At 47.1% G+C, this 15719-nt stretch overlaps 1 protein-coding gene across 1 annotated transcript in view; it reads left to right on the top strand.

The window, feature by feature from the left end:
• Window positions 1–3302: 3302 nt before the first annotated feature.
• Window positions 3303–15719, top strand: part of LOC142471189 (uncharacterized) — a 60693-nt gene continuing 48276 nt past the window's right edge. Inside the window, exon 1 of the mRNA XM_075577977.1 lies at window positions 3303–3647. Within this exon, the coding sequence (XP_075434092.1) occupies window positions 3483–3647 (165 nt within the window). The 5' untranslated portion in view covers window positions 3303–3482. The remainder of the gene's footprint in view (window positions 3648–15719) is intronic.

Here is a 15719-nt window from a genome sequence, read left to right as displayed (position 1 = left end):
GTCTGGTCAGACAAAGTAAAAATCTGTAAGGGGAACCTGTATCAGGTATACATTAATGTGTGTTAACCAGGTGGGATGTGGTAAAGCATACGGTGGTGTGTTAACCGGCTTCAATAGGGGATCTATAGGTGAGGTGTCAGATCAGTCAGCTGTAAGGGACAGTTAGGTGGGACTTCCAGTTGTGCGTGTACAGGACCAGAACATGATGTGGTGTTTGTTGGTCACTGAAGCCACTGTACCATGCTGGCTGAGCACAGCAATCCCGAATGTGACTGGCTGGTGCAGGGGGTCGGGGGTCAGTGTGAGAGGGGAACTGTAATAACACCGGCACCGTCTGCTGCTCCCGATCCGGTGCCCTACAGTAACCTGGTCTTGTGTACTCCATGAGGTATAGAAGTTCTTATCTGAGAATATTAATACCACTCTGCTCGATTTGGGTTACTCACCTGAAACAGGGGTCCACAGAATGAGACTGCGTTATAACCGGTATCGCGTTATAAAATGTTGCCACGCGAGGACTTACCGGCATCTACATCTCTCTCCTCTCTGCAGCTGTCAGCGCTCTCCTCTCTGCTTCATATGGCTGTGTCCACGTGCCGCACTTACGTAGACTTTCGAGCGCAGAGGAGGTTTTTTTTTTTAAAACATACAATTCAATGCTTTATTGCAAACGGACACATACACCCATGTGGGAATTGAACATTAACACATTTTATATAATACACATGCAGGAATCGAACCCAGGAGCTTTCATATACTAGTACCAATTCTCTACCTCTACACAACAGGCTTGGTGTGGCAAAACAGACTCTATAAATATACTTAACCTCTAGAGCACATTGCAATGCAATGGACTGCACTGTAGCGTCGAGGTAGAGAATTGGTACTAACATCCTGGGTTCGATTCCTGTATGATATGGTATAATTTCTAAAATAAAAAATAAATAAAATGATAATTTATAAATTATACATAAAAATAAAATAATTATTATTTTATAATTTTTAAATGAAAAATGGTTTTCAGGCAAAAGGTGACACAGTTTGCTCATTTGCATGCTATTTCCCAGAATCCCTTGCTGCAGTGGAAGCACTGTACACTAGGTGATAATGGTGAAAGGCAGGGTTGCAGACCTTTATAAGACGTGAATGTACTCACAAGTGATCTTTTTATTTGCTATATGCTATATGGTGGAGGTTTCTTGTTGCCTTTTTCACCCACCATAAATTAAAATGTTGATATATATATATATATACTAGCTGAGAGACCCGGCGTTGCCCGGGATGTGAACCGCGAATAAGTATGTGTAAATGTTGTATTGTAAACTGTTAATGTCATGTGAATGTTATGACAGTCACAGACACTTACACACACTTACACACACTCACACACACTCACACACTTTCACACACTTTCACACACTTTCACACAGTCACAGACACTTACACAGACTTACACACACACTCTCACACTCTCACACACTCACAGACACTGTCACACACTCACAGACACTTACACAGTTACACACACTCACACACAGTCACAGACACTTACACACACTTACACACACTTACACACAGTCACAGACACTTACACAGACTTACACACACACTCTCACACTCTCACACACTCACAGACACTGTGACACACTCACAGAGACTTACACAGTTACACACACTCACACACAGTCACAGACACTTACACACAGTTTCACACAGTCACAGACACTTACACACACTTTCACACACTCACAGACACTTACACACACTTACACACACTCACAGACACTCACACACACTCTCACACACTTACACACACAAGCACCAACACCCGCTCCCACCCCCCTCCTCCTGCGCAGGCAGCGGGGACAACGGTGGGGAGAAGGGGAAGTGGAGACCGGAGGGGCATCCCCCTCCCATCTCCTGTCCCGCGGGCTGTCACGCGGTGACAGGGGGAAGCCGGGACCAGAGGGGCATCCCCCCTCCCATCTCCTGTCCCGCGGCCTGTCACGCGGTGACAGGGGGGAGCCGGGAGCGGAGGGGCATCCCCCCTCCCATATCCTGTCCCGCGGGCTGTCACGCGGTGACAGGGGGAAGCCGGGACCGGAGGGGCATCCCCCCTCCCATCTCCTGTCCCGCGGCCTGTCACGCAGTGACAGGGGGGAGCCGGGCCCGGAGGGGCATCCCCCCTCCCATCTCCTGTCCCGCGGGCTGTCACACGGTGACAGGGGGAAGCCGGGACCGGAGGGGCGTCTCCCCTCCCATCTCCTGTCCCGCGGGCTGTCACACGGTGACAGGGGGAAGCCGGGACCGGAGGGGCATCCCCCCTCCCATCTTACGTCCCGTGGGCTGTCACACGGTGACAGGGGGAAGCCGGGACCGGAGGGGCATTGGTTTGTATGGCACCGGAGTGTTTTTGGAGTGTTGTGTTGCAAGGTATATGAATTAATTTGGTGCCGACAGGAAGGCTTTATCTTTCCGGTGAAGCAGTGTGTCGCATGAGGCTGAAGGTGAGTTGTGTTGTGTCCTGCGGTTTTCAGGTGCTTACACAATATATATAGAGAGTCTGTACCTGATTCCTTTTGGTGGTAGCAGCCGGTGAGGGTTTAAGTGCGTTCAGAGATGAGAGCTGTGAAGCATCGTCTCCCAGAGCAGTGAGAGTTAGGTGCGTTCCCAAAGCTCAGTGAGGGCTGGGAGAGTGAGGCAGTGGTGAGGTGTGCGGGGGCGGGCCAAGGGGGCCTTGAAACAGTGGTGTGAGTGTGTCAGGCCAATGAGAGGTGTGGGGGGCGGGCAAAGGGGGTGGTGTCAGTGTGTGAGGGGGTGGTGTTAGTGTGTGAGGGGGCGGGCCAAGGGGGTGGTGTGAGTGTGTGAGGCCAATGAAAGGCGGGGGCGGGCGGGGCAAGGGACCAATGAGATTGCCGCTAGGGACAGGGAACACACCAGGGAAACATACATACATACATACATACATACAATGCTTTCAAAAATATATAGTAGATATGTATTCAGCACTCAATAGGTTAAGATGTTTTAAGGAATCTTGTGGTCAGTGTGAAACTAATAGAATGCAATGTTATTGGTATCAGGGGCAACTTGAAACCAAGTTGTATGATGCCCATTTTAGTGATAAGACTTGTTTTTGTAAGTTCCTAATGTTCCTGAGATAAGGTACTTGATGGTAACAACAGAAAAACAAGTATGTAAACAAGTAGGTTATTTAGTTGGCTGAGACAGTGATGTATATCTCTTCGATTCAATGGTATAAAATGTAGCTGTCGCAGGATACGCCACTGCCTTCTCAGATACTCGCCACCTTGAATAGAAGTATTTTGTATGTTGTATCCTTGCTGAATCGCTGAGCTGATTGAAGAAATAAAGATTGCTGATTTGAACTGCAAACCTGATTCCCGATTATTACATTGCCGAAGTTTTTCTCACCGTTGACATCTCTTGACATCTCCAGTTGAGTTTCTCAAGAACCCACCATGATGTTCCAGGTTGTCTCATCCCTCCTCCTCCTCTCTCTCTTCTCAGTAGGACAAGGGAACTCTAAAAATGTCATCAGTGTCTCCAACGGAGGTAAATTGGGTGACTGGGGGCCAGTTGAAATGTGTCCCGTCGGTTCCCGTGCCAGAGGATTCTCTGTCAAGGTGAGATAAATATATACAGTAATAATAATATGATTTCTTGCATGGCAATGTATGTGCTTCTGTATATGACTGCCCCACACCTCTGGAATGCCCTTCCCCTCAGTACCCGACTAGCACCCTCTCTATCCACCTTTAAGACCCACCTTAAGACACACTTGCTTAAAGAAGCATATGAATAGCACTGTGGATATTCTGAACACGATACATAAAGCTTGGCCCCTGCAGACGCACTTACCAGAACTCCCTCCTACTGTCTCTGTACGTTCTCCCTACCTACCAATTAGAGTGTAAGCTCCTCGGAGCAGGGAAACCTCTTCCGAAATGTTACTTTTATGGCTAAAGCACTTATTCCCATGATCTGTTATTTATATTATCTGTTATTTATTTGATTACCACACGTATTACTACTGTGAAGCGCTATGTACATTAATGGCGCTATATAAATAAAGACATACAATACAATACAGTATGGAATTTTGATGGCACAATGTATAAATTGCCCCGCAGAACTTACAATCTAACTTTGCAGGCGCAGTCAAATATTTTAACTTATGCCAGGACTACTTCAGAGGCCAGCTAATTACGGCAAAAATCTCCTTTATAACTGTGATTTATACTTTTTACTCTCTGTATTTAGAAGTAGCCGATACTCCCTCCCCTCGTATTAGATAACCCCCTTTCATTGTCCATATTAGACACCATGGGGGCTGTGCACAAAGCAGTGATACAGTAAGTGTTTTTTTTTTTTTTTTAACTTTTTTTTCCCTTTTATTGGAGACAGATAGAAGTTGGTACATACAGGGGTTAGAATCGATATAGTACTTAACATTTTTGGAATAGTAAAAGTTGATTGTAGAACGCATTAACAGTCTCAATAAAACGTTTTCTCACTTAGTAATAAGAAAAGGCGGGAAGGGGGAGACTCAGGATAGGGAGGACAGTTGGGAACGACATAAGATGGAGGGGGGGGTTAAACTGGGGAAAGAGGGAGGGGGCAGGGGGGAGGGGGTGGTGGGGAGGGCAGTGCAGGGATACTCCTCTCTCGTCTTCAGTGTTAGGGGTGGGGAGAACGGGCAGACTCTTCCCACTCTGGTTGATTATTTTGACAGGGAGTTATTCCTTTTTGCGGGGCCTAATCTGGGGGGGGGGGGGGGGGAGTTCCGGAACTTATCCAGGGCTCCCAGGTATTGTAAAATTGTGGCATTTTCTGTTTGAGCATTGCTGTTAATTTTTCCATATTCATAATTACGTTTATTCTATTTATTACTGCCCTTCTTGAGGGTGCTTTCACCTGTTTCCAGGATGCTGCCACTGAGCATCTTGCTGCTGTGAGTATAGCAGACATCAGCCTGGTCGCGGGGGTTGGGATGTCTTCTATTGGACTGCCCAGCACGTATGTCAGAGTGTCCAGCGGGACCTCTAGGCCCAGGGTCTCGTCCAGCAATCTCTTGACTCTGGTCCAGAATTTCTGGATCTCAGGACATGTCCACCAAATGTGGGCCATGTCTCCCTTTTGTCCACATCCTCTCCAGCACATGTCCGAAGCGCCGGGGAAGATCTGGCTCAATCTACTCGGGGTCAGGTACCAGTGAAATAGTATTTTATATATGTTTTCTTTTGTTACCGAGCAAATTGAGGTTTTGGGGGCTGCCTCCCAGATGTCCTCCCAGTCTTCGAGTTCTAATGATATGCCCAGGTCTATACAGCATTTTTGCATATAAGCATGTGTGGGCGAGGGAAGGGAGTTTTCGATTATACTGTAAATTGATGTGATTAGTCCTTTTTGGTATTCTCTCACTTGGCAGAGGGACTCAAATTTGGTTAGGGGGGGGGGATTTTGAGGACTGGTATAGAGCTCTGAGGAAATGTATTACCTGTAAGAATGCAAAAATTGGGAAATTTGGGGCCGTTAGTTTGTTTTTGAGCTCCTGGAAGGACAGAGCTTCGTTATTCTCTAGCAGATCCGCTACCGTGTTAATATGAAGGTCTTGAAATAGACCGATTTGGGCTTGGGCGCACCCCGGAGGGAATTCAGGGTTCCCAAGTATGGGGGTGAGTTGGGAGGGGGCTGAAGTTAGGCCATATTTCCCTCTGTTTTTGGACCAAATAGACCACGTGCATTTCATTGCTCCCAGTTCAAGTTTCTGGGGAAGTTTTTCTTTATATTCTGGGGACCATAACATTACTGGGAGAGGGACAGGGGATACATAGTTAGCTTCCATTTCCAACCAGCAGGCTGTGTTCGGGGGGGTTATTCCAAACCACTGCCTGTCTGAGCTGGGCCGCGTGATAATATCTGACCACATCTGGTACTCCCAGTCCGCCTCTCGTCTTTGCTGCCGTAAGCACCGACCTCGGGACTCTGGGTTTTCTCTGCTTCCATATAAACTGCATTATCTGCTTTTGTATGTTTCTCAACTCGGCTAGTGGTATTGGGATTGGGAGAGTTTGGAAGTAGTATAACAGGCGGGGAAGAATATTCATTTTGGCGGAGACGATTCTGCCGAACCAGGAGATCTGGTATGTATTCCAAGTCTCAAGGTCTCTTTTAATTTGACTAAGTAGGGGGGGATAGTTAGTTTTATATAGCATGGAATACATTTTAGTAATTTTTATCCCTAGGTATTTTATATGGGACGAGTTCCATCTATATTTGTAGTTTGATTGGAGGAGTTTCCATGCATTTTCAGGGAGAGATATATTCAGGGCCTCTGACTTGTCCCTGTTTATCTTATAGTCCGAGGACTGACTAAATTGATCTAGTAGTTTGTGTAGGTTGGGAAGGGAGATATGTGGGTTAGTTAGGGTCAGAATGACGTCGTCCGCGAAAAGGGATATTTTGTAATTTGTGTCCGCTATGGATATACCTGAGATATTCGGGTCTGCTCTAACTTGGGCTGCCAGGGGTTCAATTGAAATTGCGAAGAGCAAAGGGGATAGGGGGCAACCCTGTCTGGTTCCATTTCTAATATGGATCGTACTGGATTGTCCTCCTGGTAGTTTCAAGTATGCTGTGGGATTCTGGTAAAGTGCTCGAATCCCCTCTAAGAATGGGCCTGAGAAGCCGAATTTGATCAGAGTTTTATCTAGGAAGGTCCATTTGATACGATCAAATGCCTTCTCAGCGTCTAGACTTAGGATCATAGCTTGGAGTTTATTGAGATGCACGTGGTCGATGATATTAATAATTTTGCGGGTGTTGTCAGAGGCCTGTCTTCCTGACACAAATCCCACTTGGTCTATATGAATTAGTCGGGGGAGAATAGGGTTTAACCGGTTTGCTAGGATCTTGCTAAAGAGTTTTAGGTCTGTATTAAGCAGGGAGATTGGTCTGTAGTTACCGCATTGTAGCGGGTCCCTTCCTTCCTTGTGAATGATGGCTAGGTTGGCCGCTGAAATTGTGCCTGGGATCGGGGCTCCTTCAAGGAAGGAGTTAAACATATCAAGTAGAAAGGGGGATAGCGGCACTTTAAATTTTTTATAATAGGCGTTTGAGAAGCCGTCTGGACCAGGGGTCTTGGCTATCTTAAGGGTGCTTATGGCTTGCGCCAGTTCCTCCTGGGTGATTTTACCATTTAGGGCTTTGAGTTCCTCATCCATGAGAGAAGGTAGTTTACATTTCGCCAGAAATTGCGAGATAAAGTCTACATCTGTTGGATCTTGGTTAGGGGGGTGGAGGTTGTAGAATTCCGTGCAATATTTTGCAAATTCTTGGGCAATTTCCTTTTCAATATAGGTGGTGTGGCCTCCTTTAGTATGGATTTTGGTAATTTGGGCCCTTGTTTTTATGCCCCGAAGTTTTGATGCCAGAAGTTTATCGGCCTTATTGCCTTTATCATAAAACTTCTGGTTGGACCATTTAAGCTTTCTTTCCACCTCTTCCAATTGGGACAATTTTAGCTCGGTCCTTGTCTTATCAAGTATCCTGAGTAGTTTCTTGGAAGGGGACTTTTTATGTTGTTGTTCCAGATTTATTATTTTCTCAGTTAGCGCCTTTTGCGTTTTTAATTTGATTTTCTTTTTATACGATGCCAAAGATATTAGGTCGCCTCTGATTTGTGCTTTGTGGGCTTCCCACAGTGTAGACGCTGAGGAAACTGACCCTTTGTTCAGTTTAAAGAATATAGCTAGTTTGTGCCGAATCGTATCTACAGTTTGGAGGTCGTTTAGTAGCGAATCGTTGAGTTTCCAATTATAAGAGGTGTTCTTCACAAACGGAAGGGATAGGGTCAAATCTATCGGGGCATGGTCAGACCACGTTATCGGCCCTATATTGGAATGGGAGGCCGCCTGGAGGACATTTGTGGAACCTATGAAATAGTTGATCCGCGAGTAAGATTGATGTGGGGCCGAGAAGAACGTATAGTCCCTCTGGCCTATGTGCTGAGCCCTACAAATATCCGTAAGGGAGAAAATCTTAAAGATCTCTCTAAATCTTGTCGCTTTTTGCTGGGCCTGAGCTGTGTGCTGGGTGGACGGCAAGGAGGTTCTGTCCTGCTCCGGTGATAGGACCATGTTGAAGTCCCTGACTATAAGTAATGAGGCCAGTGCGGGCTGATCCAGGGAGTCCAGGAGATCCTGAATAAATTGTACCGGGTTTTCGTTTGGTGCATATATGTTTATTATGGAGATAGGGTTTCCAGATAGAGAACCTTGTAAGTGCAGATACCTCCCCTCTGGGTCTCGGGTTATATTGGTAAGGGCAAATGTGACACTATTCTTTATTAAGATGGCTACTCCTCTTCTTTTAACTGGGGAGGAGGCGTAAAAGGCCTGGGGAAAGGTCTGTTTGAATGTGTTTGGTGGATCATTAGTGTTGAAATGGGTCTCTTGTAAGCAGATAATGTCGCTCTGGAGTTTTTTGAGTTCTTGGAGCGCTAACCTACGTTTTTTAGTTGAGTTAAGACCCTTTACATTGAGGGACGTGATTTTAATTGTTGACATTATGGGGGGGGGGTGTTTCCAGGTGTACAAAGCCTGGGCCCCGTTTTTATCCCAAGACGGGGGTTGGTGTGCTTATTACTGGGAGGGGGGTTGGTGAATTCGCCACCTGTTTCGTGGGTCCTTTTGATGGGGAGAGTTCGGGGGGAGGGGGGGGAGGGCGGGAGCTTGGGAGTATAAGTCTTTTCCCTATACACCGCCATTGTTCGTGGCCCCACATTATACAGATTGTTAGGTTATCATTTTAGACAAGCTGGTTCATGACAGAGGGAAATTCCAATCACATGTTATCTTAGTATTCTTCCTGTGAAGCTGAGGGTTTTCACAGATAACCTTAAAGAGAGCAGTTCCCTTTCTAGCTTGTCAGTCAGGAGAGCTGGGGAGGAAGAGGGGGGGGGGGGAAGTGGGAGAAGAAGGGGGGGGAGGGGTCTTGGGGGTTAGCGACTGTTCTCTATGCAGTATCATTAGTCAAGTCACAGCAGTATATGGGTTGATATGATGCATTTTTAGTATTCTGGAAGCCAGAGGGTCACGTGTAGTATGACTTAGCTCAGATAGTGCCAACTCGCCCTCTTTCCTAAGCACGACAAGATCTGTTTCATTCTTAGTTTTATTGAGGGAAAACAGGATAAGGTACAGTCTCTTGTGTAGAGGTGTAGGTGTCTCTGTGTGTGCTCAGTATTCAAGGGAGGTGAAAAGATACTTCTTCATCACCATTACAGGGATTACAGAGAGGTACTCACAAGTCCAGGAAAAATGGTGGAAAGGAAAAAGCAGTGTATGCTGGGTGGTAAAATAATCTGGGGACAGACCATCTGTGGGCAGAACAGAGGGGGAGACAGCAGGCTAACCCATTTGAGAGAAAGGCTGGGGCTGCCATGGAAACTCACAGGAGTGCCTGGGGAAGCTACAACATGTATCAAAAATGTAGCATCTTTAATGCAACAAACTGTTGGGAACTTGCTATCTGTGTAGAGTTTGACGGCATCTGGTTTGCTGTCCATCTCATTCTCGAGTCTGGGTATAGTATGGTCGGGTTGTGGCGCCAGCTTAGCTTTGCCAAGGATGAACCTGATGTGGCAACTTCCATCCACGTCCGTGGTTCTTAGGTAGGCCACCGCCGCTATAGCTTTGGTGGAGGCATCTGAGAACACGCAAAGCTCTTTGCAGTGTGCGGCGGTGAGAGATATAGGTGAATAGGGGCGTGGGATTTGAAGTTGCTCGAGGGCCTTCAAGGAGTGCTTCCACGTTTCCCACTCTCTCCGGTTTTCTGGAGGTAGTGGGGTGTCCCATTCCTGTTTTTCGAAGGACATTTCTCTGAGGAGAGACTTCCCTTGTATAGTGACAGGAGCCACGAATCCTAGCGGGTCGTAGAGACTGTTAACGGTGGACAGGACTCCGCGACGTGTGAAGGGTTTTTCTTCTATGGCTACCTGGAATGTAAAGGTGTCTGTTTTAAGATTCCAGCTTATCCCCAGGCTCCGCTGTATGGGAGGCGTATCGGTTCCCAGATCCAAATTCTTTAGATCGTTTGCTTGATCATCTGCGTGGAACGCCTTCATCACTGTGGCACTGTTGGAAGCTATTTTGTGCAATCTTAGGTTGGCCTTGGCTAACATCTTTTGTGTCCTCTTGAGTAGATCTATGGCTTCTTCTTCGGTGGGTACTGATTTTAACACGTCGTCCACGTAGAAGTCTCTTTCGACGAAGCTCCTGGCGTCTCTCCCGAACTCTGCTTCCCCGTCTTTGGCCATTCTTCTGAGGCCGTAGGCAGCCAGCGCAGGTGATGGGCTGTTCCCGAAGACATGTACTTTCATGCGGTACTCTGTGATTTCATTATCTATGTCGTCATCTTGGAACCACAGGAATCTTAGGTAATTACGGTTGTCTTCTCGCACAAGGAAGCAGTGGAACATCTGTTGGATGTCTGCGGTTACGGCGATAGGTTCCTTGCGGAAGCGGATCAGCACTCCCAGAAGACTGTTTGTCAGATCCGGCCCGGTGAGGAGAACATCGTTTAGGGAGACTCCCTGATGCTGAGCACTGGAGTCGAATACCACTCGAATTTGGCCAGGTTTTTGGGGGTGGTAGACGCCAAACGACGGGAGGTACCAGCATTCTTCGCCTTCTTTCAGCGGGGGCGCCGACTCTGCATGGCCACTGTGGAATATTTCTTGCATGAAGGCCACGAAGTGTTCCTTGGTCTCCGGTTTCCTTTGTAGGTTATGGCGGAGTGAAGCGAGCCTAGACATGGCGTGGTCTCTGTTGTTTGGGAGGCGTCTTCTTGGCGAGCGGAAAGGTAGTGGGGCCACCCAACTGCCTAATTCGTCCTTGAAGAGCTCCTTATCCATTAACCTCAAGAATTCTTTGTCTTCCATTGATGGCGCCTGTTTGTCGTCGTCCTTTATTGTCTGGAACACTGTACTCCCTAGGTCGTTGGAGTGTTTTCCTGCCACAGGCACGTCTCCATAGTTTCTTTTTGTCTCGAGCTTCTCGTGGACCTGAAAGTGGTTCGGACAAGGTTTGAAGTGGGATATATACGACCGTTCTCCAACAAGTTCGTTCGTAGGGAACCTACGTTGTCGGATCCTCGTATCCTGTCTATGCATACTTCTCCCACTACCACCCATCCTAGATCGAGCCTTTGAGCGCTTGGGCCGTTGTGGTCCCCATTTCGCTGTTCGCGGATCTTGTGTGCTCTCATGATGTCTTTGCCAAGTAGCAGCAGGATCTGGGCGTCTTCGTCTAATGGTGGGATATGATCGCCAATGGCTTTTAGATGGGGATGGTGTCACGCCACGTCTGGTGTGGGGATCTCACTCCTATCTTCCGCCATGTGGTTGCACTCGATGAGTGTGGGAAGAGGCATGCTCACTTTGCCGTCTATTGAGCATATGGTGTAGCCATTCACTCTTCTCCCTGTAGTCTCCATTCGCCCTGCGCACGTTCTGAGAGTGTAAGGAGAAGTACTGTCTTGTATGTTGAACATATCGAAGAATTCTGACCTGACCAGCGATCGGTTGCTCTGGTCGTCGATGATTGCATACATCCTTTTGGCTCTTTGGGGTTGTCCCTCTGGGTGCACTGCTACCAGACATATTTTAGAGCAAGATCTACCGTCTTTTCCTTCTCCACATACCTCTGTGCATTTGGACACTACCGACGTCGTGGGGGGTGTGTCTCCCACTTCTTCCTCCCCACCCTGCTTTGTCGGAGGGTTAGGGGCTTTGCTTGCTTTGGGCTTCATAGCCTCTGGGTGTAAAGCGGCTATGTGCCTGTCACTATCGCACTCTGTGCATTTCATAGCTTCTTTGCAGTCCTTGAATAAATGAGTTGTGGAAGCACAACATTTGAAACAGGCTCCCCATTCCCTGAGTAGGTTCTTTCGCTCCTCTATGGGTTTCATCCTGAATCCGAAGCACTTGTTAAGTGGATGCGGCTTTTTGTGGATAGGGCATTCTTTGTTAAGGTCCCTTGGTTTTTTGTCCCTGTTGGCCGTCTGGCTGGGACTCGCGTGGGTCGTAGGGGGCACGTCCGTCCTGTGGACCGAGATGGGTGTTCTGGAGTCCTTGTACCTTGCTGTTGACCTTTCGTTCCTCGGGTGGCTGGCGCTGGATGTGGTTTGCGCCCCTAAGATGAAGCTGGGGTCGTTCCTTGTCTTTGCTGCTTCGCGAATGAAGCTCAAGAAAATTGAGAATGGGGGGTAGACAACCGAGTTCTGCCATGCTGTAGGTGTGTGTAGGCCTTTTGCCAGTGTGTGTGGCGTGCAGTCTTTTACCTTGTCAGCGATGGGCGTCTGTCTCAGATGATGCCGAGCGGTGTCCTGCAGCGTGCAGTGTTGGGGTAGCTGTACTTACAGGTGTCCGTTGGCTCTGACGCGTGTCCTGGCGGGTGTCCGATGGCATGGCCCTTGATGGCGCTGGCCGTGGGAACGTGCGCAGGGGTAGGTCGGAAGGTGGCTCCTCACTGTGGGGCTGAGCAGCGGGTGGACTCAGACAGAGAAAAAGGCAGTTAGGAATTGTGAGAGAAGCACTTTTGTTGCAAGGCTGCTGTGCAGTTTGAGCTACTGGTTGTCTGTGAAAGCTGCAGACTGTGTGCAGTTGCAGAGGCTGCTCTGTGTAGTCATGGAGTCTGGAGTAGCAGCTCCTGTAAGTGTCTGTAAGGCACAGATATCTTTTCACTATTCTGGAAGCCAGAGGATCACGTGTAGTATGATTTAGCTCAGATAGTGCCAACTCGCCATCTTTTCTAAGCACGACAAGATTTGTTTCTTTTCTTAGTTTTATTGAGGGAAAACAGGATAAGGTACAGTCTCTTGTGTAGAGGTGTAGGTGTCTCTGTGTGTGCTCAGTATTCAAGGGAGGTGAAAAGATACTTCTTCATCACCATTACAGGGATTACAGAGAGGTACTCACAAGTCCAGGAAAAATGGTGGAAAGGAAAAAGCAGTGTATGCTGGGTGGTAAAATAGTCTGGGGACAGACCATCTGTGGGCAGAACAGAGGGGGAGACAGCAGGCTAACCCATTTGAGAGAAAGGCTGGGGCTGCCATGGCAACTCACAGGAGTGCCTGGGGAAGCTGCAACATGTATCAAAAATGTAGCATCTTTAATGCAACAAACTGCTGGGAAGAGGGGAACTGGCACTGTGTTTGTGAGCAGAATCTAACACATGCAGCTTGTTCTAATAAGCTGACAAACAGGTCTGCAATAAAAGGGGGTTAAAACAAAAGTGGAGACAGGGGTATTCCTGTTCCATGACGTTTAGATAGACATGTTTTCAACAGTGGGAGATTCCCGTTGTGCATTCTTTTAGTATACCTGTAACAGGGGACTTATCCCTATTCAGGTAATGTGCCTCTAATCCAGCAGTGTGGTGGTTAACTGCTCTTAGTTAATTAACCTTAAAACACCTGCCTGATTAGATGGCTTAGAAAACCTGTCTTGTGAAACAGGAAGTGAGAACTCTGTAGCTCTGACTGAGAGCTGACCCTTGGAGCTGACCAGTCTTGAGCTCTGCACAGCAGACCTGATTTCAAGACCCAGGGAAAAACTTCTAAACCTGTATGCTGACCAACCCTGAAGGGAGCTGAAGCAGGGACAGTGAAGATTTTTCCCTCCAAACCACAAGGACCAAATAAGACTTCTAAAACCTGGATGCTAATATTTTCTATGCACGCATGGGTGCGGATCCAGGAGAGCAGAGAAGCTTACAACCAGATAAGACTTTTATTCTTAAGAGACTGTTTATATCTGCTTATTTTCATGCTATGTTTGGGGCTGGAAAGAAATGCTTGACTGGGGAGATGTGAATTGATTGCAGTGTTTTCACTAGAAATACTCCCAAGTGAATGGAAGCTTTGTTCCCCCCCCCCCCCCCTGTGTTTGGATGTTTTCCTGATAAAAAGGAAAAGGCAAAATAAAGCCTTATTATAATTTCACATTATAAAGACTCAAAGTGTGTACCTCTGTGAACGTCCGTCCACATATGGTGTCAGAAGTGGGATAAGAGGTGTCTTTGTAGTTAAAAAGGACCGGAGTTTTTAAGTGAAATTTTTTTGTTATGCTTTTTGGCCTCCAAACAAATCTGAGAAACTTAAAAAAAACCTCCATACAGACCAGAATTAAAGGGACACACCACTGCATTGAAACTTACAAAAACACAGATGGACTCTTTTGCCCAATCCCAAGAGGAGAGAGACTGCTGAAGCAGCTAAAACATTATTTGCCTATCACAAAGCGTAATACGGTCATTGAAATAGGGGTTTTGCCTTCCAGCCATAGTCAGGGTTCAAGAAGTGAGTCAGCCCTTAAAGGGGATAGGTGTTTGTTATTTTGAAAAGTTTAGCTGAAGCAGTGAAAACAGATGGTGACCCACGAGGGGTACTGATTTTGCAAATAAAGGTTGCCACACCGCATAGGACTACCAGCTGTGAATGGAGTATATGCAGAAAAGTGTGAAAATTGATACAAGACTGTGCTGAAGCAGGGGAATTTTTAGCAAACAAGTGCTGAGTGTAAAATTGCCCTATAAAGAAAAGGTTTTTCAAAGCCAATTGCTGAGTGTTGAGTCCACTGCCAAGAATGTTTTTTTTCTGCAAGTAAAAAAGTATGCCTATATATATCTTGGGAGCAAAACAGACACCCAAAGTGTGACGTGTGAATGCCATAATACCCAAAGATGAAACTGAAAATTACTGAACTCAAGCAGAAAACCAAATTCTGTTGCTGAAGCGGAGGAATTGCACCGAGCAAATAAATGGTGTATAGCAAATAGATTTTATTTTTAACCTAGCAACTGCACAATCTTGTATACCTGATAAAAGAAAATGCATGCACAGTACTGCTGATATTGAAAATTTTTTTTACCCAAGAAAGAAAAGTCTACGGAGATGCCTGTGAGACCTGCGACCTCTACACGCAGGATATGCCCACCTGTAGGACTACCACAATTGGGGGTTCTAGCAAATGCAGTGGCAACAGCTGCAATAGCGCCTCCTGAGGTCAGGAAGAAAATTACACCTGATAGCCTAAAAATGGAGGACAAGATGCAGCGTTCCTGTAATGAACCCTACCCCACGGAAGAGTGGCCCTTCCAGTCCAATAAAGAGGAAGACATCTTTTACAGGGAACCTGAACCGAGTCACACCCACAAAACACCCCAAGAATGGTGGGGGTGCCTGAACTCGGCAAGAACAGAAAAGACCGCTCCCTTTGATGACGAATATGATCAGCAGGAGACAGAGTGGGAGCAGCAGATCACCGAATATTTCTGTCAGCTAAAGCAGCTGCAAGAGAAGCCGGGTGGATCCAGTGATGCTGCTAAAACTTAAAATGAAGATGGAGACCCCAGTAACCCTGAAGGGACGGTGTCATCCAAATCAAAAAGGCGGAAAAAGAAAAGCGGTTCTTCACTTACCGTGGAAGTAACAGACACGTCCACAGATCCTGTGGAGGAAAAGGGGGACCGAGTTGCCCTGCAGCCTAGAGAAAATGGAGAATTCGTCCCACGGTTAACCGAATATCCAGAGGGCCCAAGGCAGAAGTCGTGTACCCCAAAGAAGTGTCTGTCCGGTGCCAACAGTGAGGAACCCTCAACCAACCATCCCAGGGAAGTGGAGCCAGAACCAAT

This window comes from Ascaphus truei, chromosome 20 (assembly GCF_040206685.1).
Source record: "Ascaphus truei isolate aAscTru1 chromosome 20, aAscTru1.hap1, whole genome shotgun sequence".
Lineage (NCBI taxonomy): Eukaryota > Metazoa > Chordata > Amphibia > Anura > Ascaphidae > Ascaphus > Ascaphus truei.
The sequence above is the reverse complement of the archived record's forward strand: the minus strand, read 5'-3'. Positions and strand labels throughout refer to the sequence as shown.